Source organism: Symphalangus syndactylus, chromosome 10, assembly GCF_028878055.3.
Source record: "Symphalangus syndactylus isolate Jambi chromosome 10, NHGRI_mSymSyn1-v2.1_pri, whole genome shotgun sequence".
Classification (NCBI taxonomy): domain Eukaryota; kingdom Metazoa; phylum Chordata; class Mammalia; order Primates; family Hylobatidae; genus Symphalangus; species Symphalangus syndactylus.
Window position 1 is genome coordinate 62253705 of NC_072432.2, and position 26796 is coordinate 62280500.

At 45.5% G+C, this 26796-nt stretch overlaps 1 protein-coding gene across 5 annotated transcripts in view; it reads left to right on the forward strand.

The window, feature by feature from the left end:
* Positions 1 to 1053: 1053 nt before the first annotated feature.
* NAAA (N-acylethanolamine acid amidase) overlaps positions 1054 to 26796 on the forward strand; it is a 33192-nt gene continuing 7449 nt past the window's right edge. For 2 of the 5 annotated variants that reach the window (XR_010113856.1, XR_010113857.1), the window contains exons 1-8: positions 1073 to 1335; positions 1914 to 2078; positions 5859 to 5985; positions 9319 to 9409; positions 14675 to 14751; positions 23078 to 23250; positions 23400 to 23462; positions 24225 to 24291. Coding sequence is in view for 3 of the 5 variants with exons in the window: in XM_063610382.1 (XP_063466452.1) it covers positions 1127 to 1335; positions 1914 to 2078; positions 5859 to 5985; positions 9319 to 9409; positions 14675 to 14751; positions 23078 to 23250; positions 23400 to 23462; positions 24225 to 24291; positions 25417 to 25445 (1001 nt within the window). In the remaining 2 variants the exon portion in view is untranslated. Of the gene's footprint in view, positions 1336 to 1913; positions 2079 to 5858; positions 5986 to 9318; positions 9410 to 14674; positions 14752 to 23077; positions 23251 to 23399; positions 23463 to 24224; positions 24292 to 25416; positions 25446 to 26796 lie in introns of all 5 variants that reach the window. The other 3 variants (XM_063610382.1, XM_063610384.1, XM_063610383.1) reach the window with 3 other exon arrangements.

Genomic DNA, 26796 nt, shown 5'->3' on the forward strand with positions numbered 1-26796 from the left:
TCCACCCGCCTCAGCCCCGCAAAGTGCTGGGATTACAAGCCTAAGCCACCATGCCCGGCCCTTTCATTTAGTTTCTACTATTCATGTATACATGTACCCTGTTTTACCCACAGACAACTGTGCTAACCATTAAGAATGTCCCAGCCTTACTAAGATTTTCCTAAGTTTGTCTCCCAGACATTGGGAACTCAAAGGTGAGGAAACTTAGGTGTGAAAGTGGATTGTGGATTCAGACCTCCTTACTTGGAGGCCAGTGCAGAGACACACCAGCAGAGTGACCTCGGGCACATGGCTTCACCTCTCCAAGCCTCACGCTCCTCTTCAGTAAAGCGAGGATTACTGGAACCTATCTGTTGGCTTGTTTAGATGATTAAATGAGATAATGTCCGCAAAAAATATTTGGCAGATAAATGTTAACTAAATTTTGAGCTTTTAAAAAATGCTTTACCAGCCAGGCGCGGTGGCTCCCAGCACTTTGGGAGGCCGAGGCCGGTGGATCACTTTAGGTCAGGAATTCGAGACTAGTCTGGCCAACATGGTGAAACCCTGTCCTTACCAAAAATACAAAAATTAGCCAGGTATGGTGGTGGACGCCTGTAATCCCAGCTACTTGAGAGGCTAAGGCAGGAGAATCACTTGAACCCAGGAGGCGGAGTTAGCGGTGAGCCGAGATCACCCACTGCACTCCAGCCTGGGCAATAGAGTGAGACTACATCTCAAACAAACAAACAAACAAGCAAACAAAGTTTAACTGAAAAGGCTTTCCTGACACCTTTTCGCTACTGAAAATCTTAAAGCCCCCTCCCGGCCACAGCCTATACTCCGGCACAAGCAAGTGCGCTGGAACCGGGAGTTGGTGAGAAGCCGGCTGCCGGCAGCCCCAACCCTTAGCGGCCCCGCGGTCAGGGACCTCCAGGCCCGACAGAGAGTTGGGGCTGGCTAGTGGATGCGCGGCGGGGACGGGAAGTGTCGCCGCTCCGACTCGCCGGTGACAGGGGCGGGCGGGTCGTGCGTGGGCCCCACCTCCAGCGATCGCGGCCCCGCCCCAGCTCCTCCTCCTCCACGGCTTACCCAGGCTCCGACAGCTGCTGCAGTTCTCCAAGTTGCGGCCGCTGGAGCCCGAGCCATGCGGACCGCAGACCGGGAGGAGCGCCCGGGGCTTCTGTCCCTGCTGCTGCTGCTGCTGCTGGCCGGGGCCGGGCTGTCCGCCGCCTCGCCTCCAGCAGCGCCTCGTTTCAACGTGAGCCTGGACTCGGCCCCCGAGCTGCGCTGGCTGCCCGTGCTGCGGCACTACGACTTGGACTTGGTGCGCGCCGCGATGGCGCAAGTCATCGGGTGAGTTGGGGCCCTGGACGGGGTCTGCGGGGACACCGGCGCTGCGGGTCGGAGTCAAACGCGCGCTGCTCAGAGTACTTTAAACGGGGACGCTTTACTCCCCGCCACCCTTGGAGAACTGGTTTTGGCTGCTGTCCTGAGCAGCGTCGGGGTTGGAGAGAATCCAGCGCGACAGGTTCGGCTTTCAAGTTCGGTGTCACCCGTGGCACGCCAGTCCTTGAGCCATTCCGGGTCAGCGTAGCGCGCGAGTTGTCGCCCGGGCTGCATAGCTACCGAGGAGGGGCAACCCGCGCCTTCCTTGCGGGCCTCGCGGACCTTCCAAGCTTGCCCCTTTGGGACCAGCCTCACTCGGCCTCCCCATCCCGAGTTTTCTTACCCGCCGCATTCCCCCCGCCCCCTTCCCCCCACTCCCGGGAGGCTGCGGATTGAGTGACGCCGCGCCTGGGCGGTCCACTGTCTGGGGAGACGTGGCCCTGAGACCTCACGCCCTAAGGATGTAGCCCCGCTCGCAGTACACACGCAGTCGCACGCCGCCGACCTCTGAGCGGGTCAGACACCCTCGTGCTTTTCCTTTCTAGGGACAGAGTCCCCAAGTGGGTGCACGTGTTAATCGGAAAAGTGGTCCTGGAGCTGGAGCGCTTCCTGCCCCAGCCCTTCACCGGCGAGATCCGCGGCATGTGTGACTTCATGAACCTCAGCCTGGCGGACTGCCTTCTGGTCAACCTGGCCTACGAGTCCTCCGCGTGAGTGCCCCAAACCGGTGCGGAGTAACGCGGGGCTTGCGGGGGCCTCCGACACAGACTAGCGGGAGGAGACATGTTTTCCGTGTGATAAAAACAGGGTGGTGCCTGCTTGCCCAGAAACCTCCAGCGCTTCCTCTTTGCCTCTCTGGGTAAATCTGAGCTGCACATCGTAGGCTTCGTAGGCTTCGAGAGGGAAAGCAGCTTCTCTGATTCAACACTGAACTTTCCCTCTACCGGTAGCCCCGGGTTTTCTCTCCCCCAATCCAGGTAGCATCGTACTTTTAAAATTCTGCGCAAAGGCCGGGCGCGTTGGCTCACGCCTGTAATCCCAGCACTTTGGGAGGCCAAGGTGGGCAGATCACGAGGTTAGGAGTTCAAGACCAGCCTGGCCAACATAGTGAAACCCCATCTCTACGAAAAACACAAAAAATTAGCTGGGCGTGGTGGTGGGCGCCTGTAATCCTAGCTACTTAGGAGGTTGAGGCAGGAGAATCACTTGAACCCGGGAGGCGGAGGTGGCAACGAGCTGCGATCGCGCCACTGCATACCAGCCCTGGAGACAGTGCGAGACTATGTCTTAAAAAAAAAAAAAATTCTGCTCACAACGTACTTTTCCAGGAAGTTTTTGAAACTAAGCCTCCTCTCATCTGGACCCTTTAGTTAACTCAGTGGCCTTCCAGCTCTATACTGGCAGTGGCTCATCTCTGCCCTTATTTGTCGCCCTGCGTTTATCCTTTCATGTGTGTCGTGGCTGAAGTGTCTGTGTCCACCAGGGCTGGGGCGACAGGGAACACTGCTCTAATAGGGCCAGCCAGTGTTTGGACCGGGAAGTGGGCATGATAAAATGTGCACCCAGGCTGGGCGCGGTGGCTCACGCCTGTAATCCCAGCACTTTGGGAGGCCGAGGCGGGTGAATCACCTGAGGTCAGCCTGGCCAACATGGTGAAACCCGGTCTCTACTAATAATACAAAAAAATTACCTGGGCGTGGTGGCGAGCACCTGTGAATCCCAGCTACTCGGGAGGCCGAGGCAGGAGAATCACTTGAACCCAGGAGGCAGAGGTTGCAGTGAGCTGAGATGGCATCATTGCACTCCAGCCTGGGCGACAAAGCGAGATTCCATATCAAAAAAAAAAGTGCACCCAGAAGTGAAAGCAACATGGAGTGTGTGGTTGATCCCAGGCAAAGTGCAGGGGACCACTAAAGGTTTATAGGCTCAGTAACAGGCCCTGGCATAAAGAGAGGTTTTAACTTGGTTTCTTCCTTCAATACTTATTGTTTTGCCACCAGACTAGCTTCATCTCGTAACCTCTTGTACATACTTAGAGCTTCTTGCTGCCTAAAGATGATGGGAGTAGAAAAGATCTTGGAATAATGAAACTTTACTGGCCCAGGCATTTTCCCAGAACACCTAGGCAGAGTAAGCTAAAAAGCACTGGGACTGCCTTCCTCTTCAGGAAATGCTTTCAGGCACAGGAAAGACACAGGCCTGCTAAATAACATGCTTTTCAGTTGAACTAAGTTATTATAATTTTACCACCTCCCTCTCCTACCTCCAACTTTTTCCTATTTTTAACTTACAGCTTTCTCAATGAAAAATCACGAATCATTTTTACCCTCATCTGTTGGAGTCACCATATTCAAACAGATTAAAGCAAAAGTTCTAGTAAAAACATTCTAACTTTTGGATTTGATACTAAGGTACTTATTGAATTGCCTAATAAAAAGCACCACTCAATTCCACTAGCATTAACAAAGGAAATGCTTTCTTCTCATGTTGGAAGTAAGCCTTCTTGAATTAGAATAATACTGGCTACCCTTTATTGAGCCTACTGGGTGCCAGGCACTTAATGAACACAGTGGGGAAGATGGAAGATGGTATCATCCGTTTTGTGATGTGGAAACCAAGCCTCAGAGGGGCCACCTTGCTGGAAGTCAGGTGGCTGGTGAGTGCTAAAAGCATGGGAATCTCTAGTTCGCTGCAGCGCCTTTCAAAGCAGAGCCTGTTTCCTCATTTGTCTCCTGTGCTTGTGCTCTGCCATATCACACTACAACATTTGGGCCTGAGATGAAAGTATTGTTATCTTGCCAATTTTGCAAAATCGCCTTTGAGAGAGATTCCACAAACTTTGCTTTAGTACTTCCCATGTCTTACCAGTCCCCTCCCTGACCTGAACTCTTTGAAGTTAAGCTCAGAAACCTTGGAGGGAGGCCAGCCACAGTGGCTCATGCCTGCATTCCCGGCATTTTGGGAGGCTGAGGTGGATGGATGTCTTGAGCCCAGGAGTTCGAGACCAGCCTAGGCAACGTGGTAAAACCTTGTCTCTACAAAAAACACCACAAAATTAGCCGGACGTGGTGGCTTGCACCTGTGGTCCCAGATACTCAGGAGGCTGAACTGGGAGGATCGCTTCAGCCCGGGAAGTCAAGGCTGCAGTGAGCCGAAATTGCACCACTGCACTCCAGCCTGAGTGACAGAGACTCAAAATAAATAAATAAATAAATAAATAAATAAATAAATAAATAAATAACGGAAACCTTGGAGGGAATTAAAACTGACCAAGTTTCCATCTTTATTTTATTTTATTTATTTATTTTTGAGACGGAGTCTCACTCTGTTACTCAGGCTGGAGTGTAGTGGCGCAATCTTGGCTCACCACAACCTCCGCCTCCCTGGTTCAAGCAATTCTCCTGCCTCAGCCTCCCAAGTAGCTGGGACTACAGGCATGTGCCACCATGCCTGGCTAATTTTTGTATTTTTAGTAGAGACGGGGTTTCACTATGTTGGCCAGGCTGGTCTCAAACTCCTGACCTCATGATTCACCCACCTTGGCCTCTCAAAGTGCTGGGATTACAGGCGTGAGCCACTGTGCCCTTGCCCGGCCCAAGTTTCCGTCTTTAAACAAACAAAAAGTAACACTTTTTTCCGCAATTATAAAAGTAACATGTAATTATTGTAGAAAATCAGTAAATGTAGAAAAGTAAAGAAACAAAGCTAACCACCATCCTGTTATTAAAAAATGACCAGAAAAACCCTTCAGGATATTTTCTCTCAGTTTTGTTCATGTGGATATACATATTTTTTCCCCTGATATTGGACATAACTGTATATAAATATTTTTTCGTGTACAGTTAAATATTTTCAGAGAATATGGATAGATACTTAACAAGCCTCCTCTTTTTTTCACAATACTTCTGTTCATAGAGATTCCCCCTTTTTTTTAAATTATGATCTCTGTGCAAGGAGCTGGGAGAGAGACAGGAAAAGTGTCAAGTCCCTTACGGGCCAGCCATTTTCCCAAGGGGACAAAATGAAACACTTGTGAAACAATGGTTTAGTGTTACTTTATTTGCTCTGAGGAATTCATATATGGAGAGGTGAGCTTGAGCTGGCTTTGAATCGTGTATTAAATAGAATGCGTGCTGCCAAGCAGAGGAAAAAGCAGAGTTCAGAGGTCTCCTGAGCCCAGGATGGGTTAGTTTCACTTCGGATTTAGATTGAGAATGAAATTCTCACTTACTATGCTTATGATGCCCTCCATGTGTGCTAAGGGCAAAGATCCTAGAAACACTGAATGAACACAGATGAGTTGTATCCAGTTGTGTTTTTCATCTTGAATTGTTAATCTGTATTCTTATATAAGCATTATAGCGTATGTGTCAGTTATAAGGAAGAAAAACTGTTTTACTTTGAGGATTTGTTTTACAAATGAAAAACTCCTTTTCCTTCTTTTTCTTATTTGTCTTATTCATTCATGTTGGACTTTTCCCTTTTCTCAGATTCTGCACCAGTATTGTGGCTCAAGACTCCAGAGGCCACATTTACCATGGTCGGAATCTGGATTATCCTTTTGGGAATATCTTACACAAGTTGACCGTGGATGTGCAATTCTTAAAGAATGGGCAGGTATAGTCCGTACCGTATAAGGTAAAAAGTCAGAAAGATTTGCAAACTCAAGTACCAGTCATTTGGATGGCCTGCTAACTTAAGTGTGTTATCAGTATAAGACACAAAAAAATCACACCCGTGGAAAAACAAAGCCAGAAGAGAGGTTTGCATAAATTATGCTTATAGGAAGGATGGTCATTTATTATTTATTATTGAGCATCTACTTAAGGAGGTCAGCCAGTTTTCCACAGGGAAATCTCTTTTAGAGAGTGATCAGTCAGGCCGGGCGTGGTGGCTCACGCTTGTAATCCCAGCACTTTGGGAGGCCGAGGCGGGCGGATCACGAGGTCAGAAGATCGAGACCACGGTGAAACCCCGTCTCTACTAAAAATACAAAAAATTAGCCGGGCATGGTGGCGGGCGCCTGTAGTCCCAGCTACTCGGAGAGGCTGAGGCAGGAGAATGGCGTGAACCCGGGAGGTGGAGCTTGCAGTGAGCCGAGATCGCGCCACTGCACTCCAGCCTGGGCGACAGAGCAAGACTCTGTCTCAAAAAAAAAAAAAAAAAAAAAAATATATATATATATATATATTATTTATTAGTCATGTTTTTTCTCCATTATTCTATAATGAGCTAATACTCTTATAAAGAGACAAAGGAATAAATGCAATGAAAATAAATTATTTCAGCTGTTCTAAAACTCACTGTAATAGTTGTTGCTTCATTTGTTTTTGTTTTTCTTGGAGTTCCCATGAAATAATCTATAGAGAAATAGTCTGTAGAAGTAGTTTTACTCTCAGTACTCAGGTGACTGTTACTGAATACAGACAGTTTACACTTGGGTATTGCTTTTCTATGGAGGACTCATGGCCAAGAAATTGTTTTATGAAATTAAGAACAGGTTATCCACAAAATAATTCATCTCTCATTCTTGTCTAGTGTTTGTAATCTTTAAAGTATTTTTGGCTGGGCACGGTGGCTCACGCCTGTAATCCAAACACTTTGGGAGGCCAAGGCTGGCGAATCACGAGGTCAGGAGTTCAAGACCAGTCTGGCCAACGTGGCAGAACCCCGTCTCTACTAAAACTACAAAAAAAAAAAAAAAATTAGCTGGGCATGTGGGTGGGTGCCTATAATCCCAGCTACTTGGGAGGCTGAGGCAGGGGAATCGCTTGAACCTGGGAGGCAGAGGTTGCAGTGAGCTGAGATCGCACCACTGCACTCTAGCCCAGTGACAGAGTGAGACTCCATCTCAACAACAACAACAAAAGTATTATCATAAACAGGACCTCATTCGATCCCCCCAGCAGCCCTGTGAAGCAGGCATAAGTCAACATTTTTATCTTAACTTTCTAGATGACGGGGCCCAGCTTCACAGAGACTGACTCGCCCCGAATCACAAGGCCTCTAGAGACATGGCAGAGGTAGGGCCAGAACCCAGGCGTTAGGCCTACTGATGGTTTTCGTTTACAGCCTTAATTAGGCTGTGAATTATTATTATTATTATTATTATTATTACTATTGTTTTTATTTTTGAGACAGAGTCTCGCTGTATCGCCCAGCCTGGAGTGCAGTGGCACGATCTCGGCTCACTGCAACCTCTGCCTCCCGGGTTCAAGCAGTTCTCCTGCCTCAGCCCACCGAGTAGCTGGGACTACAGGAGGGTGCCACCACACCCGGCTAATTTTTGTATTTTTAGCAGAGATGGGGTTTCACTATGTTGGCTGGTCTTGAACTCCTGAGCTCAGATAATCCGCCCTCCTCGGCCTCCCAAAGTGCTGGAATTACAGGTGTGAGCCACCATGCCCGGCCAAAGTACTTCTTTGAAAAATAAAATTTGGTATCAGAAATAACTGATAAAGTCTAGCTGTGGTGGCTCACACCTGTAATCCCAGCACTTTGAGAAGCCAAGACAGAAGGATTGCTTGAGCCTAGGAATTTGAGACGAGCCTGGGCCACATAGGGAGACCCTGTCTCTAAGAAAAGCAAAAAAAAATTATGTATATATTTATATATCAATCAGGTTTGGTGGCATGCGCCTGTGGTCCCAGCTACTTGGAAAACTGAGGTGGGAGGATCGCTTGAGCCCAGGAGGTTGAGGCTGCAGTGAGTCGTGATTGCACCATTGCACTCCAGCCTTGGTGACATATAGAGTTTGATTTTTCTCCTGCAGGTTACATAGTGGTATCTTGCAATCACTGGAGCTTGTGACCTTAATTTAAAGTGGGGGTGATGCCTATAATTCATGGGATAGTTGTGAGGATTAAATGAAAGAGCTGTGTAAAAGGATTTTTAAATATTTAAAATTTAAATGTGATTGTTATTGGTGAACAGTCCCACTTTGATCTCTTAACTTCACAGAGCTTATAAAATATGTGATATTCATCTCTTATAATGAAATCAAAACAAGTTTTATTTTATTTTATTTTGAGACAGAGTTTCGCTCTTGTTGCCCAGGCTGGAGTGCGATGGCACTACCTCGGTTCACCGCAAACTCTGCCTCCTGGATTCAAGTGATTCTCCTGCCTCAGCCTCCCTAGTAGCTGGGATTACAGGCATGCACCACCACGCCCGGCTAATTTTGTATTTTTAGTAGAATCGGGGTTTCTCCACGTTGGTCAGGCTGGTCTTGAACTCCCGACCTCCGGTGTTCTGCCCACCTCGGCCTCCCAAAGTGCTAGGATTACAGGCATGAGCCACCGCTCCTGGCTTCAAAACAAGTTTTAAAGTAAGACTCCACTTTCTACTTCTAGGATGGGGCTTCTTAACCTGCTTTGTGCACCCCTTTGGTGAATAATGTGTTATAAATACATAAAATAAAATACGTAGCATTACAAAGAAAATCAGTTGTGTTGAAAACAGCCATTTCAATGTTATACTTTTTCTTAACACATTAAATAGTAAGGTTTAGCAGTGGGTCTAATAACTACCATGATTTCAAAGTAGTAAATTATGGATAGTGTTTCAAAATATCTGCAGCCAACATTGTGTATGTGAAAATACCTGTGATTTCTACTAGTGGCAAAATTATTGGCACCACTATGATTGTGTGATTTGTTGCATGCATTCATTATAGAAGGAATTAAATTTCAGTTAGAGGTTAGTGAAAATAAAGATGCATCTTTTTTTTTCCCATCCAAGGTCACAAATCTACTAAAATCTATCTGTGGACCACACCCCCCCACCCCAGCTTAAGGTTAAGAACCTCTGTCTTAGAAGGCTATTTCAGAGTTTTATTCTATTATGTTGGAATTTATAAGAAAAAAATCCAGAAAATTGTGGGGCAAAACAGGTGATTTCAGTGTATTTGATTGGAATGGTGAAATGATCCATGTTATCTCTTGATTTCAGATTGCATTCACAGGAACTACTTTTATTGGCTATGTAGGATTATGGACCGGCCAGAGCCCACACAAGTTTACAGTTTCTGGTGATGAACGAGGTAATCAAAACAAACTCCTGTGTAATTTTAGCTACATTATTGTTCAGTTCTATCCAAGCACTTCCTTCACTCGCCCAACAGAACATACAGAACACCCACTATGTGGCAGGGACTTCCATCCTAGGGGGAGAAAATGGACAGTATGCATGGAAGCAATGAAGATTTCAGGTAGCAATAAGTGCTACAAAGAAAGCAAAATAGGAAGCTGTGATAGAGAGTGAAGGAGGAGATGGGGTGGTTAGTACAGGTCAGAGAGTCAGAGACAGCCTGACCCATATGATCCAGGAGCTAGTTCTGCAGAAACCAGGGGAAGACCATTTCTGGTGGTCTTACCGCAAGGATGAAGGCCGTAGGTAGTAATAATAAGCTTGGTGGATTTGAGAAGCCAAAGAAAGTCAGTGTGGTTATAGCATGGGAGTAAGTGGGTGGTGACATTAGAAGAGAAGAAGAGGCTGAGGCCATGGTGCAGGGCCACAATGAAGAGTTTGGATTTTAAGCATAATGGAAGCTGTAGGGGGATTGTAGGCCAGGGAGTGAACAGATGTGATTTATATTTTTAACTATGACTTTTGCTGCTCTGTAGAGATTGGGTTGTGTTAGGTTAAGATGGAAGCAGAAGACCAGTTGGTAACTACTGTGATAATCTAGGGGATATATGATGCTGTTATACAAGCAACATTTGTAAAGCACTTTCTGGTTTACCATGTACATCCTCACATGTCTTCTTCTTAGACCCTCACAACAGTCCTGTTAGGCAGGGCTGTTATTTTTAACTCCATTCATTAGGCAGAGAAGGAAATAGGCTGTGAGATGAAATGACAGCTAGTAGTGGGAGAGGAAGTTCTCAGATTGCTCTCCTGGGTCCTGACCCAATTGCTCTGTTCATTGACATCCCCACTGCCATTCCCCAGATCTCAGGGGAACACCATTTAGTTCCACAGCATGTGGGAAATCTAGAGATAAGTGAGCTCTGTGTCTGTCCTCAGCGTGCAGCTGAATCAAGGAGAAGGATATATACAAGGAGTATCTTAAAGTTTAGTGTTGCTCATCTGATGAACCCTGATTGACTTCATGGTGTTGTTTTTTTGGGGTTTTTGTTTTGGTTTTTTGTTTGTTTTTGTTTTTTTTGAGACAGTCTTGCCCTGTCGCCCAGGCTAGAGTGCAGTGGGCGATCTCAGCTCACTGCAACCTCTGCCTCCTGGGCTCAGCTGATTCTCATGCCTCAGCTTCCTGAGTAGCTGCAATTACAGGCACGTGCCACCACACCTGGCTAATTTTTGTATTTTTGGTAGAGATGGGTTTTCACCATGTTGGCCAGGCTGGTCTCGAACTCCGAACCTCAGGTGATCCACCTGCCTTGGCCTCCCAAAGTGCTGGGATTACAGGCGTGAACCACCACGCCCGGCCAGTGTTATTGTTTATTCTTATCTTTTTATATAAGGCTTTACCAGGAAGATGGTGATTGAGTATATGTTGGTGTCCACAGTAAGCAGTTCTTTATCCTAATGTATTTCTTCCACATTTTCTCATATGTCAGCTATGTATAGTACTGGTTCTCAACCAGTGGTACCCAAACCACAGCATGACAATTACTAAGGTTTTTAATAGAATGCCTATAATCACATGTATATTTATTAAAAGTGACTGGCTTTCATTTTGCAACTCAAGTTGTTTACCAAACTTGATTAGTAGAATCTAAGGTATGAGCAGTTAAAAATAACCAAGTTAGTCTACAACATATGCATTTAATGAAATACCGTCAAACTGCTTTTAGCCAGGCATGGTGGCACGTGCCTGTAGTCCCTGCTACGTGGGAGGCTGAAATGGGAGGATGGCTTGGGCCCAGGAGTTAGAGGCTGCAATGAGCTATGATATTAAGTCTCTGGACATTATGGGGGGTGCCAGCAATGCCTCAAAGCCACCCTAGGAAAGGATAAAGATACGAGGAGGACTAATGAATGCCACAGGGAATGGGGAGGCTTAACAAAACACCTGGTGGGTAAGACCTCAAGACTCCAGGGCCAGCCTGCCTGGGTTTAAATCTTACTGCTGTAGCTGGGTGGATCACGAGGTCAGGAGATCGAGACCATCCTGGCTAACACGGTGAAACCCCGTCTCTACTAAAAAAAAATACAAAAAATTAGCTGGGTGTGGTGGTGGGTGCCTGTAGTCCCATCTACTTGGGAGGCTGAGGCAGGAGAATGGCATGAACCCAGGAGGCGGAGCTTGCAGTGAGCTGAGATCGCACCACTGCACTCCAGCATGGGTGACAGAGCGAGACTCCGTCTCAAAAAAAAAAAAAGAAAAAAAAAACAGGGATGATAATAGCTGCTATGAGGATGAAATGAATTAATGAATATGAAATACAGCAGTCCCCGGCACAGAGCAAGGGCCTCAGAAGTGTTTTTGTTGTTGTTGCATCTCCAGGCCTGGCCTCCTCTGAGTCCTAGACTGGAGCATCCAGCCATCTTCTCAGCATCTCACTCTGACGTCTACTAGGCATCTTACACTTAACATGCCTAAGCAGATCTCTTGCTTTTTTCTTTTCCCTATTTTCTACCCAACTCTGCCTCTACTGAAATCTGTCCCTCTCCTCGTTTCCCACGTCTCAGAAAACGGCACCTCTACCCAACCAATTGCTACCAGAAATCATCACTGACCCCTCACTCCCTAAGTCTTATCAGCTCTGACAGCAGAACTAAACTGTACCTGTCCATTCTCTCTACCTCCACTGCTGAGCTAGCCCCCATCACACCTGTACTGCCTGATCAGTCCACCTGATCTCCTTGCTACTATTTTTACCTTCCTATAATTCTTTCCCTACCCAGCAACTAGAATGGTCAGGTTGTTCCCTTGCTTAAAACCTGTTGTGACAGATATTGCATGATTTCACTTATATGTGGCATTTCCAAGTTTGAACTCATAGAAGCAGAGAGTAGAATGGTGGTTGCTATGCACTGGGAAAAAAGGGAAATGGTCAAAGGGTACAAAGTTTCAGTTAGACAGGAGGAATAAGTTCTGGTGATCCACACAGCAAGGTGTCTACAGTTAACAATCGTATTATATATTTCAAAATTGCTTGGTGGGTTTTTAAAAATTAATTTTGTTATTGATACACGTTACATATGCATATTTTGGGAACACATGTGATAATGTGTTACTTTCATATAATCACAGAGAAATGCAAATCACATTTTTATTTCTCTTAATGATTAATGATACGGAGTATCTTTTCATGTGCTTACTGGCCATTTGTATATCTTCTTTGCAGAAATGTCTGTTCAAGTCCTTTGCCCATTTTTTGTTTGTTTGTTTTGAGACAGTCTCACCGTCTCAAATCACACATTCATAAACACATGATCATGTACGCACAAATTGTGATATGTGTACCTTAAATATATGTCTTTTCTTTACACTAGAAACATTCAAATTCTAGCTATTTTTTTTTTGGTGGGGGTGGGCATTAAAAATTTTTTTTTAATTTTTTTTTTTTAGTAGAAACAAGGTCTCACTATATTACCCAGGCTGGTGTCAAACTCCTGAGCTCATGCAGTCCTCCTGCCTCGGCTTCCCAAAGTGCTGGGATTACAGGAGTGAGCCACTGCACAAGGCCTGGTTTTTTTTCTTTTTCTTTTCTTTTTGTTTTCTTAAGACAGAGTCTTACTCTATTGCCCAGGCTGGAGTACAGTGGCGGGATCATGGCTCACTGCAGCCTCAAATCTCCTAGGCTCAAGTTATCCTCACACCTCAGCCTTCTGAATAGCTGGGACTACAGGCATGTGCCATTATGCTTGGCTAATTTTTGTAATTTTTGTAGAGGTAGGGTTTTGCCACGTTGCCTAGGCTGGTCTAAAACTCCTGGGCACAAGTGATCCACCCACCTTGGTCTCCCAAAGTTCTGGGATTACAGGCGTAAGCCACTATACCTGGCCAATAGTAGCCATCTTAATGTAGTTTTGATTTGCATTTCCCTAATGATTAATGATATTGAATATCTTTTCATGTGCTTACTGGCCATTTATATATCGTCTTTACAGAAATGTCTATTCAGGTCCTTTGCCCATTTTTTTTTTTGTTTTGAGATAGAGTCTCACTCTGTCACTCAGGCTGGAGTACAGTGACTCAATCACAGCTCACTGCAGCCTTAACCAACAGTGCTCAAGCAATCCTCTTGCCTCAGCCTCCCCAGAAGCTGGGACTACAAGCATGTGCCACCATGCCTGGTAATTTTTAAATTTTTTGTAGAGATAGGGTTTCACTATTTTCCCCAGGCTGGTCTAAAACTCCTGGCCTCAAGCACTCCTCCAACTTAGGTCTCGCAAAGTGCTGGGATTACAGGCATGAGTCAACACATCTGGCCCTTTGCCCATTTTTAAATTGGAATGTTTGTTTTGTTGTTGTTGAGTTTTAGGAGTTCTCTAAATACTCTGGATATTAATATCTTATTAATGCAAATATTTTCTCCCAATCTGTGAGTTGCCTTTTACTCTGTTGATACCGTCTTTTTTTTTTTTTTTTTTTTTGAGTCAGAGTCTCACTCTGTCACCCAGGTTGGAGTGCAGTGACCTGATCTTGGCTCACTGCAACCTCCGCCTCCCGGGTTCAAGCAATTCTCCTGCCTCAGCCTCCCAAGTAGCTGGGATTACAGGCACCCGCCACCACGCTCTTTTATATTTTTAATAGAGACGGGGTTTCACCATGTTGGCGAGGCTGGTGTCGAACTCCTGACCTCAGGGGATCCGCCCACCTCGGCCTCCCAAAGTGCTGGGATTATAGGCATGAATCACCGCGCCTGGCTGATACTGTCTTTTAATGCACAGAATTTTAAAAATTTTTGTGAAATTCAATTTGTCCATTTTTTTCTCGTATTGCCATTGCTTATCCTTGAATGAAAACTTTTGTTTGGCAGTGAATCCCCTAACAGACTTTTAAAAGTTGCCCAAAAGTAATTTTGGGAAATAATTAAAAATTTGTATTTTTTTTAAATGTGAGCACAAATCACAGATGTGGAAGATTCAGGTTCTCTATGTTCTTCCTAATATTTATTAAGACACTTCCCTTGACAGCTACATAATTTTATTTTGCCTGGTATAATTGATAGAATTATTTCCTTTAACATAATTATCATTGTATCCTGGTACGAAAGATTCTGCTTTCAAAACTTGAGTGAATATCTCTCTATATTTCCTTGCTAAAATAACATATCTGCTGCATGTGTGTACATATATACACACACTTATATAACATATGTACTCAACTTGGCAGATAAAGGCTGGTGGTGGGAGAATGCTATTGCTGCCCTGTTTCAGAGACACATTCCGGTCAGCTGGCTGATCCGCGCTGTGAGTATTTTTAGTGTGGAGCCCTCCTTAACTCCACCTCCACCTTCTAAACTGTTCTGTGTCATTTAACAATGTTGCTTTTAATGTAAGGAACTCCTCAAAAGAATAAGCATCTAATGTCTGCAAAGTGCATATAAACCTTTTTGATAAAGCCAGGCACTAGTTAAAGTGGTAAGGACAGATTGTAATCAGTATATGCTATTGGAGTAAGGAAGAGTCCAGTGTGAACCAAGCTCAACTAAGGTTTGTGCAGAGGTGATGGGTATTTTAAAAGGTGAGGGAACAGGAGCTTAGGATAGTCAAAGAAGTGAAAAGTGGAAAGGAGGGGTTGGTTCGTGTGAAACCAATTTGAGTTTGCTAACTGGAACTTAGAAGTTATGCTCCAGGCTGGGCACGGTGGCTCACACCTGTAATCCCAGCACTTTGGGAGGCCAAGGCGGGTGGATCTCGAGGTCAGGAGATCGAGACCATCCTGGCTAACACGGTGAAACCCTGTCTCTACTTAAAATATAAAAAATTAGCCGAGTGTGGTGTCACGTGCCTGTAATCCCAGCTACTCCGGAGGCTGAGGCAGGAGAAAGGCGTGAACCCGGGAGGCAGAGCTTGCATTGAGCTGAGATGGTGCCACTGCATTCCAGCCTGGTCAATAAGAGCGAAACTCCGTCTTAAAAAAAAAAAAAAAAAATAGAAGTTATGCTCCTACCCTCCCACAGAGACAGGGAGACAGGGAGACAGGGGCCCTACCTTCAGGCATTGGCTGGAACAAATGGCAAATTCTTTTGACAGCCTGGAGTTTTCTCAGACAGGCACTTTAAGGGGGACTAGTCATCTGAGAGACGTGGGCTTGAGCTGTTAGAAACTATTAGTATTTGTTTGAGTCTTTAGTCTTTATAAGCCACGGTCAAGGTCTAATAGAGAAAAGGGCTCAGAGGAGCCTGGTTAGAGTTTGGTCAAGGAGAGAATTTTGTCATAGGCTAGAGTTTTCCACAATAGCTGATTAAGATAGGAGATAATATTATGCTCTTCTACAGAGACAGATGTACTCTCCTTTTAAAATCTCCATTTGCAAATATCCAAACTAGCAAAGCAAATGCATTAGAAGGCAGCTGTGCACACAACAAAAGGAACATCTGCTCTACAAGAACCTATTAAAATGTGCTGTGTTCCAGGCCGCATCTATAGTAGTCTCCCCTTATTCTTGGTTTCTGTTACCCACAGTCAACTGTGGTCCAGAAATATGAAATGGAAAATTCCAGAAATAATTCATCAGTTTTAAATTGCACAATATTCTGAATAGTGAGATGAAATCAGTCACCTAGTAACTGTCTCAATTATCAGACTGTCACCTCATCTCAGTGCTTGTGTTCAAGGAACCCTTATCGTACTTAATAATTTGCCACAAAGTGCAAGAATAGAGATGCCGGCAACTTGGGTATGACAAAAAGAAGCTGTAAGGTGTTTCCTTTAAGTGAAAATGAAACAGCCTCATTTGTCTGGGGTGATACCTTAGATTTGTTGTCTCAGGGCCACAGAAAACTAGAATGCGGACACACCAGCATGAGGTTAAGAGTGGAAGTTTAATAGGCGAAAGAAAGAGAAGAGCAAAGAGGAGTCCCAAAAAAATGAGTTGCTGCTTCTGTGGTGAAATGCAGGAGGTTTTATGGATGAACTTGAGGGGGTGGTATCTGATTTACATAGGGCAGGAAAGATTGGTTGGACCAGGTGTACCATTTGCATAGGGCATGAAAAGCTGTCTGCCCCCACCCTAATCTTTTATTTATTTATTTTTTTTTGCAAACATTTATAGCAGCTTTATTTGTAATAGCCAAAAAATGCAAACAATCCAGGTGCCCTTCAATGCGTGGCAAACCGTGGTACATCCATGTCATGGAGCACTACTCAGCAATGAAGAGAAATAAACTATCAGTACATGCAATGACCCATGTGAATCTCCAAAGAATTATACTGAGTAAAAAAAAAAAAAAAATCCTCAAGGATTGTATGATTTGTATATTGTATGATTCCGCTTATGTGATACTCTGGAAAAGATTTCATTTATATAACATTCTTGAAATACAGAAATGGGGAACAGATTAGTAATTGATTGGGGGTTAAACAGAGTGTCACAGGAGAGAAGTGGGTGTGTCCAAATGAGGACAACATGAGGGAAATTTGTGATGATGGTAATGTTCTATATCTTAATTGTATAAATGTCAATATCCTGGTTGTGATATGTGATAGTACGTCTTGCAACGTTTACTGACCACATTAATGAATTAAGCACGTATATGACAGGTACTGTTCTGAGCACACTAATCTTCAAAATAACCCCATCAAGAAGGTTCAATTAACACACATTTTATAGATAAGAAAACTGAAGCACAGAAGGTTAAGTTACTTGCACAAGGTCACATAGCTAGAACCAGGACTGGAAGCCAGGCAGCCCACTGCAGAGTCCATCCTTTTAACCACTACTGCCTGAAATCTTTCTAAAATCACTACTTTCCCTGACCCTGAGATTCTTATTTAAAAGGTCTGGGTCAGGTCTTGAGCTTGGAGAGTTTCTTAAACTTCCTCATATTGTTTGCATCATAGCCTGAACCCACTCTCAGGAGTTCTGCCTTTTAACAGCACAATCAGGAGCAAGATACCACAACTCGTATCCCTCTGACCAGAGCTTAGTTTCATGGCCACAGTTATTTTCAAGGGAGGCTGGGAAATGTCATCTTTGGGTGGCTGGCCATGTGCTCATCTAAATTTCTACTTCGGTGAAAGAAAAGGAGAAAGGATACGGGGCGGGGTGGGGGGGCACCCAGCAGGCTCAGCTATGCTCTGCCTGCTAGGTAAGCAAGCATTCTTGCCATTGTGTCTGATAGCCCACTTCTCAAAGCTGCAGCATGGAGTCCAAATCTGGGAAGGCAACGCAGCCATACGATGACCAACCTTTTCCATTTGCCTGGGCTTACTGGGTTCTCAGGATGTGGGACTTTCAGTTTTAAAACCAGGAAAGTTCCAGGCAAACAGGAACAAGGTGGTCACTCTACCCAGAAGGGCTCTCTCGTCCTGATCTTGCCCCACCCACCTGTCCTGCCACATCTCCCCGCAAGCTCCACCAGACTGCAGTTTCTTACACTCTTGTCAATCTCCTTTTGTTTCATTTGACCATTTCAACCATTTATGATGCACCTACTTATGTGCCCGGCACTGCTCTGTTCACAATAGATACAGCACCTCTACTTAAACACTCCCTTCCCCTTGGCTAACTCTTCATCTTTCAGGTTTCAGGTTTCAGCTTTGAGAAATCTTCATCAAGGAAGTCTCCCTTATCCTCCTAATCTGGGTCCCTTGTTCCTGAGATGCTCTTCCCAGGATAGCATCTGTCTCACTATACTCTGCACCTTCACTTACCTGCTTCCCAGTAGCCAGAAGTCTTGATCACCCTTTTGTATTAGTGTTGAGAACAGAATCTGGCACATAAATGGTTGTTGAATGAATGCATGCTGCCTCTTCAGAAGTGTAGGAGTGGCTCAAAGGCAGGACCTGTGCCCCATTATCCCTGGCTATCTTCCTCCCCTTGCTGCTCAAAACAGAGCTCACAGCAGGGAACTTTTGACAAGACCTGCCTTCCAATACAACAACTCTGGACTCCAAGTGCAGTGCTGGACTGCAAACTGCCTTCTGAGCAAAGCAGGAGACAAAACAGGAGAGCTGCCCTTGTGACCCAAGCCCCCAGGCTGCTTTTCCCACTGCATACCCTCTGGCCATTTAGTTACCTGATAATAATCCTCCTAGCAATAATGATAGCAGCACTATTATCCTGCAATTAGCCAATAATAACACCAGCTTGGCTGCCAAACAAGGCTCAAGGCCTGAAGTTATTGCTGTAAAAATGGAAGCTGAGTTTTCCTAATAGAGAGAGGAAACAAGGGTCCTTTGTGCCCACCTTCCAAAGCCAAACAGGAATAGCACCCCTTCCAGTGTTGCCTCCTGTCAGCACAGACAGCCAAGCAAGGATAGAACAGAGAGTGAAAGTGTGTGTGTGTGTGTGTGCGCGCACACGTGCACATGTATGCCTTGCAGGATGGCAATCTGGGGGTAGTGAACAATACTCAGGGAAGATCTTATTAGTGAGTATTTTTAAAGTTTCCAAACAGAATCAATTCCCCATGAAGTTTATTGGAGAGGTGTGGGACAGAGGGTAAGGTGGAAGTGGGCAACCCTTTAAAACAAAACACGGGATGCAAGATCTCCTTCATAAACTGGAGGGCTCCAGGGCTCTAGTCACACCCCTGATAGCCCAGCAGGTCACACTGGACATTATTTCAAACTAGACTCTGCCTGAAGTATGGCCCTTGTGATGGATTTGCTTCTGCTATGTTTTTTTTTTTTTTTTTTTTTTTTATACTTTAGGGTTTTAGGGTACATGTGCACAATGTGCAGATTTGTTACATATGTATCCATGTGCCATGTTGATTTCCTGCACCCATTAACTTGTCATTTAGCATTAGGTGTATCTCCTAATGCTGTCCCTCCCCCCTCCCCCCACCCCACAACAGTCCCCGGAGTGTGATGTTCCCCTTCCTGTGTCCATGAGTTCTCATTGTTCAATTCCCACCTATGAGTGAGAACATGCGGTGTTTGGTTTTTTGTCCTTGCGATAGTTTACTGAGAATGATGTTTTCCAGTTTCATCCATGTCCCTACAAAGGACACGAACTCATCATTTTTTATGGCTGCATAGTATTCCATGGTGTATATGTGCCACATTTTCTTAATCCAGTCTATCGTTGTTGGACATTTGGGTTGGTTCCAACTCTTTGCTATTGTGAATAGTGCCGCAATAAACATACGTGTGCATGTGTCTTTATAGCAGCATGATTTATAGTCCTTTGGGTATATACCCAGTAATGGGATGGCTGGGTCAAATGCTATTTCTAGTTCGAGATCCCTGAGGAATCGCCACACTGACTTCCACAATGGTTGAACTAGTTTACAGTCCCACCAACAGTGTAAAAGTGTTCCTATTTCTCCACATCCTCTCCAGCACCTGTTGTTTCCAGATTTTTTAATGATGGCCATTCTAACTGGTGTGAGATGGTATCTCACTGTGGTTTTGATTTGCATTTCTCTGATGGCCAGTGATGATGAGCATTTCTTCATGTGTTTTTTGGGCAGAGGACATGAACAGACACTTCTCAAAAGAAGACATTTATGCACCCTAATCTTTTATTATGCAGATGGTTCTCTACCTGGCTGGCGCCATGTTGCTTGCTTCTTTACTGTACACATGGTGACAAAGAAAAGGGAAGATGGGCTGGGCGCAGTGTGGCTCACACCTGTAATCCCAGCACTTTGGGAGGCCGAGGCAGAGAAGTGAGGAGGTCAGGAGTTCGAGACTAGCCTGGCCAACATGGTGAAACCCCATCTCTACTAAAAATACAAAAATTAGCCGGGTGTAGTGGCGGGTGTCTGTAATCCCAGCCCCTTGGGTGGCTGAGGCAGAAGAATCACTTGAATTCGGGAGGCAGAGGTTGCAGTGAGCTGAGATCACACCACTGCACTCCAGCCTGGGCGACACAGCAAGACTCTGTCTCAAAAAAGAAAAAGAAAAAAGAAGGGAAGATGGCGCCTCCATTTTGAACATACCTGGCTCCCAGGTAGCCCTTTTCTGTTGGCACAGCTGCTGGCATTCACCCGTGCAAGCTTCCAGCTTGCTTATCTATGTTTGCAGCTCGATTTTTCAGGCTGCTCTTTGTTAGAAAAGAATAATTTCTTGGGCTACTTTTTGTTAGAAAGGATGCCTTGCCAAGGACTCTTTTACCCTCACTATCTGCCTAATTTCTTTCTATCTCCTGTATCAAAAAGGTGAAAGTTCTTGATTTGATAAGGAAAGAAAAAAAATCCATATGCTGGGGTTGCTATGTTCTCTGGTAAGGACGAATCTGCTGGGTGTGATGGTGCTCGCCTGCAGTCCCAGACACTCAGAAGGCTGAGGCGGGAGGATCCCTTCTGCCCAGGAGTTCAGGTCCAACAGACAACATTGAGACCCCATGTCTGAAAAGAAGTAAATAAATAAAATAACAAAAGAAACCTCTGGGACCTAGACTAAAAAAAAAAAAAGAAAGAAGAAAGAAACTCCATGTCTATTAGCAGTCGCTGCCCATTTCCTCCATTTCCTGAGATAGATGAGGCATTTGCACTCCCTGACTTTGTCACTTGGGTAAAATAAGTCACCAGTGCCTTCAGTATTTTTTATTGATGTTCTTTTGCTTTATTGTCACAGGTTAGAGAAAATGAATTTCATAGTAGTTGGGGGATGGTATAGGCAACATAAGCAAACAAATATTTCATCACTCCTATTACCTGTGCAAAGGCCAAGGGAAAGTTTCCTCTTTGCCTTCTGAAGTTTCACTGAAAAGTCAACTCACAAAAGGCAGATTAATTGGAGAAAAGGCATACAAATTTATTTAACATGTACATGACATAGGATCTTCAGAATGAAGACCCAAAGATACAGGGGACATTGTCCATTTTTATGCTTAGGTTTAACAAAGTATGGAATGCCATGTAGAAATATGATTGGACAGGCCGGGCGTGGTGGCTCATGCTTGTAATCCCAGCACTTTGGGAGGCCAAGGCAGGTGGATCACGAGGTCAGGAGATCGAGACCACGGTGAACCCCTGTCTCTACTAAAAATACAAAAAATTAGCCGGGCGCGTGGTGGCGGGCGCCTGTAGTCCCAGCTACTCCAGAGGCTGAGGCAGGAGAATGGCGTGAACCTGGGAGGCGGAGCTTGCAGTGAGCCGAGATTGTGCCACTGCACTCCAGCCTGGGTGACAGAGCGAGACTCCATCTCAAAAAAAAAAAAGAAATATGATTGGACAAAAAGGTAGATCCAGTGCTAATAAATGGAGTGGGGAAACCCAGCTAGGCCTGTGTGTCTAGATTCTTCTTGGCCTCTCTGACCACACATTCCCTTCTGGGTACAGGGCAGGATCCTCTCTGGAAAGAGGATCATATGACCTACAGTCAAACAAGTTAGGACGGATCATTTCTTTTTTTTTTTTTTTTTGAGACAGGGTCTTACTCTGTCACCCAGGCTGGAGTGCAGTGGCACGATCTCGGCTCACTGCAACCTTCACCTCCTGGGTTCAAGCAATTCTCCCACCTCAGCCTCCCTGAGTAGCTAAGTATAAGGCAGGAAAACTCTACAAAGCCCTGCCATGGGTTTTGTAGAGTTTTCTTGCCTTATACTTATTGCTGTTAAGGTTTATGGTGCTGAATGATGGAGCCTTTGCAGACACCAATATCTTGAATTGTTCTTTTGTTTGACCCTATCACCACCTCCACCCTTGACATGTGCCCTGGCAATATCCAGGATGGGTGAGCATACAATGTACTTCCTTTAAAACATGGCAGCAGAGTGGTTGTGAAGGTGGAGACAGGAAGAGCAGGCCCTCCACTGAAGGATATTCTTGAGCAGATCAGCGCTGGGAAGGAGCCCATATGGAATCTGAAGATTTGGGGAGTGATCCCCTTAAGTATCCTTGCCACAGGCCTTTGGAAGTCTTCATGGGACCTCGGGGTGTCTGAACACCAGTTAAGCTCAGGGTCCTAATGTAGCGCATGCTGTTTTATCCCCAAGCCTTTGCCAATCTGGTCCGTCGAACTAGAACCCTCCTCCCCACTGCCACTCCTCACTCTGCAACCACCACTTTCACCACTTACTTGTGTTTGTCTCTTTAGCTTCAGTTCATGCGATGCTTCCCTGCAGTACCTCCTCCACTGCCCTTGGTGAGGATGGGTCCCCTACTGTGACATCCATAGCATCTTCTTCTCCTATGTGAACTCTCATTACACTGTGTCACCATTGGCTGTTGACTTTTCTGTCTTCCTCAGAGGTTTGGGGAGAATAGGACCAGGTGACTCATTCACTGCTCTATCGCCACACCAGCACAGTGCCTGGAACAGAGTAGGTATTCAAGAAAACCCTGTTGAAATAATAAATGAATGAAGAAGCACGAGGAGTCCTTTGTGAGGGTGATCTGCCTGGAAAGCACACAGCCCGTGTTTGCTGAGCCAGGCCTAGGGCTTGTCAACAGTTCTCTCCTCCTGTCAGAAATTCATGCTGCTCCTGGCTCCCCTTTGAAGCTGAAATTTCTTCCATCTTAGGAGCCCTGATAACAAGAGGATAAGGTCAGAGCAGATCAAGGTGATAGTCATGACATAACAGATCAGGAGAATGTGCTTTGGATCATTTGTGCATCATCTGGTGTGGACCCAACTGCAGGTGAGGTTGCTCATGCAAGTTCATCTTTTTGTTCAGACCCTGAATGAGTCGGAAAACTTCGAAGCAGCTGTTGGCAAGTTGGCCAAGACTCCCCTTATTGCTGATGTTTATTACATTGTTGGTGGCACATCGCCCCGGGAGGGGGTGGTCATCACAAGGAACAGAGATGGCCCAGCAGACATTTGGCCTCTAGATCCTTTGAATGGAGCGTAAGTAGAATTGAAAGCTCTGGTCATTTTGTATCAAATAATCATTTTTTTAATTGGTGAAATGAGGGGTATTTTACATTTGTTCATATGTCTCCTTTGCTATGTCGTAAATTGCCTTGGAAAAGACAAGATGATGTGCTCTGTTATAGGTGGTTCCGAGTTGAGACAAATTACGACCACTGGAAGCCAGCGCCCAAGCAAGATGACCGGAGGTAGGCTGCTACGTGCTTTCTGGTTTGCAGTGTTTTCTTGTGGTCAGGAGAATATGCCCATTCTGTCACAGGAACCGGCAAGACCTATGGGTGCTATCCTCTCCCAGAAAATGTAACTGAGCCCCTTCGCCGGTGCCTTGGCCGGGAAGGGAGTGCTGTGTGGAGGAGAGCAATGGGCAGAGCCTCTCAGCAGCTGGGCGGGTGTTGGGAGCCTCTCAGGGTCAGGAGCCCTAGAGCCCACCACCAGCTCTGCTAATGACTCACTGGGTGGCTCTCGGGCCTCTGTTTGCCTGTCTGTAAAATGAAAGCAAGGGGCCAGGTTCATGGTCTTCTAGGCAAGATATATTTAGAAGGAAATTATTTCCCTTATTTAAATAATAAATAAACCAGTCAAGGGTTTTTATTGTCCCTTCAAGTTATAAACATTCTGTAATTATAAGTCAGCACAGTTCCAAAGTGCAGGTAGCTATATACGTTGCCTTGGCTTTACTGCCCCACAAGTTTGGCCACTGTTCAGTTCTGCAGCCACACATTTTCATCATCCCAGCTTTCTGGAGCAGATGGTGCCAACCGTCCCAGCTGCTGGATGAATTCCACTGTGGTGGGCTGGGCCTCAGCAGGAAACAGGCTTGGGGCCAGAATCTGTTTTGGAGAAAGGGGGATAATGAGACTAGAGCTTGCATTCTGCATCCCAAAAATGACAGCTGATGGGCTTCAGCGCTTGTTGAAATGCCAAGTGACCTTTGACCTTTGTCCTTACAGAACACCTGCCATCAAGGCCCTTAATGCTACGGGACAAGCAAACCTCAGCCTGGAGGCACTTTTCCAGGTAACTTGTGTCACAGTGTCTCGCACACCTAGGATGTTTGGTGTTTTGTTAATACTGAATATGAAAAACTCCGTGAAATCTTCTGGTAGATGAAAATGTTACGGTAAAAGTTTTATTTGGTTGAAATCATTTATTAAAAGCGGTGGCTCACGCCTGTAATCCCAGCACTTTGGGAGGCCAAGGCAGGAGGATCACGAGGTCAGGAGATCGAGACCATCCTGGCTAACACAGTGAAACCCCGTCTCTACTAAAAATACAAAAAATTAGCCGGGCATAGTGGTGGACGCCTGTAGTCCAAGCTACTCCGGAGGCTGAGGCAGGAGAATGGTGTGTACCCAGAAGGCGGAGCTTGCAGTGAGCCGAGATCGTGCCACTGCACTCCAGCCCGACAGAGCGAGACTCCGTCTCAAAAAAAAAAAAAAAACAAAAAGTATATGCCATTTTCTCAACTTGCTTTTATATAAGATAAAATGTCCATCTTCACCAAAGTTTTTCTTTATATTAAAAAGAAAAAGGCATAGTTGTAATATATGTTCATTGTTTAAAAGAAAAAAGAGAAAGAATTAAAAAGTCAGGCCAGATGCGGTGGCTCACACCTATAATCCCAGCACTTTGGGAGGTCAAGGCAGGAGGATCACTTGAGGTCAGGACTTTGGACCAGCCTGGCCAACATGGTGAAACCCCGTCTCTACTAAAAACTATAAATTAGCCAGGCCTGGTGGTGTGTGCCTGTAATCCCAGCTACTTGGGAGGCTGAGGCAGGAGAATCGGTTGAAACTGGGAGGCGGAGGTTGCAATGAGCCAAGATCACGCCACTGCATTCTAGCCCAGATGACACAGCAAGACTCTGTCTCAAAAAAAAGTCTGTATCACCTCAAGATACACTAAAGAGTGGTTATGTTCTTTCTATAGACATTCTTTTTTTTTCTTTTTTAGTAGAGACAGGGTCTCTCTATGTTGCCCAGGCTGGTCTTGAACTCCTGGGCTTGAGCAATCCTCCCATGTCGGCTTCCCAAAGTGCTGGGATTACAGGCCTGAGCCACTGCACCCGGCCCTCCATAGATATTCTATGTGTATTTCTTCTACCATGTAATCTTCTCTATAATATGACTTTTTCCTATGCAGGTTTTGTCAGTGGTTCCAGTTTATAACAAGTAAGTGACTTGTTAAACATGTCTGTTCACACATCACTCCAGAACAGTGAACTCACTCACATACTGTTTGGCTCAGCAAGGATCTGAGGGCTCCTGTAACCAGGCTGTGGGGGCACTCCTGTGGGTACAGCAGTGAGCAAAACAAAGTCTCTGCTCTCATGGGACTAATATGGGTGGGGTGGCGGGGGGTGGTGATAAACAAATATAAATCAGGTGAGAAGTCCATGAAGAAATCCAAAGGTAAAGAGAATAGAGTGACCCTGAAGGAGGCTCTGGGAATTTTTTTTTTTTCTTGAGCCAGAGTCTCGCTCTGTCACCCAGGCTGGAGTGCAGTGGCGTAATCTCAGCTCACTGCAAGCTCTGCCTCCCGGGTTCACACCATTCTCCTGCCTCAGCCTCCCAAGTAGCCGGGACTACAGGCGTGTGCCACCACGTCCGGCTAAGTTTTTGTATTTTTTAAGTAGGGACAGGGTTTCACCGTTTTAGCCAGGATGGTCTTGATCTCCTGACCTCGTGATCCGACCGCCTCGGCCTCCCAAAGTGCTGGGATTACAGGCGTGAGCCACTGCACCCGGCCAGCTCTGGGAATTTTAAATTCAAACTTGGCCTTCCATAGTGTTGTCAAACTAGGAGGAAAAACACTTTGACTGGCTGACCTCTTGATTCCTACATTTGAAATATTCTGGCAGTGAGGTGTTCATCCTAACTCAGTCAGGTAGCTGTGGACAGCCTTCACCTGTTAGTAGCTCCTTAGAAATAAACTCTGAATACATTTGGTTTTCTTTTCGCCTCCCGAGGAATTTCCAAAATCTCCGATGCTGTTCCTTGTTCCACTGACAATTCACTAAGTTAATGTTCTTCTTTAGCCTGTACCCTTGGTAGCAGCATTCTGGGAGCAATGGTTTCTCTAGTGTATAGCCTAGGATTTTACTCACATACTTTTTAATATCTTTTTCTTTTTTTTTTTAAGCAAAAGCAGGCCAGGTGCGGTGGCTCACGCCTGTAATCCCAGCACTTTGGGAGGCCAAGGCAGGTGGATCACTTGAGGTCAGGAGTTCGAGACCAGCCTGGCCAACATGGTGAAACCTCGTCTCCACTAAAAATACAAAAATCAGCCAGGCATGACAGTGCGCGCCTGTTATCACAGCTACTTGGGAGGCAGTGGCTGGAGAATCACTTGAACCTGGGAAGTCGAGGCTGCAAGTGAGCTGAGATCATGCCATGGCAGTCTAGCCTGGGCAACAGAGCGAGACTCTGTCTCAAAAAAAAAAAAAAAAAGAAAAGAAAAGAAAACTAATTAGTCAGTATTCTGCTGCTCAAACAAATGAGCTATTTGGGTAACAAAGCATGC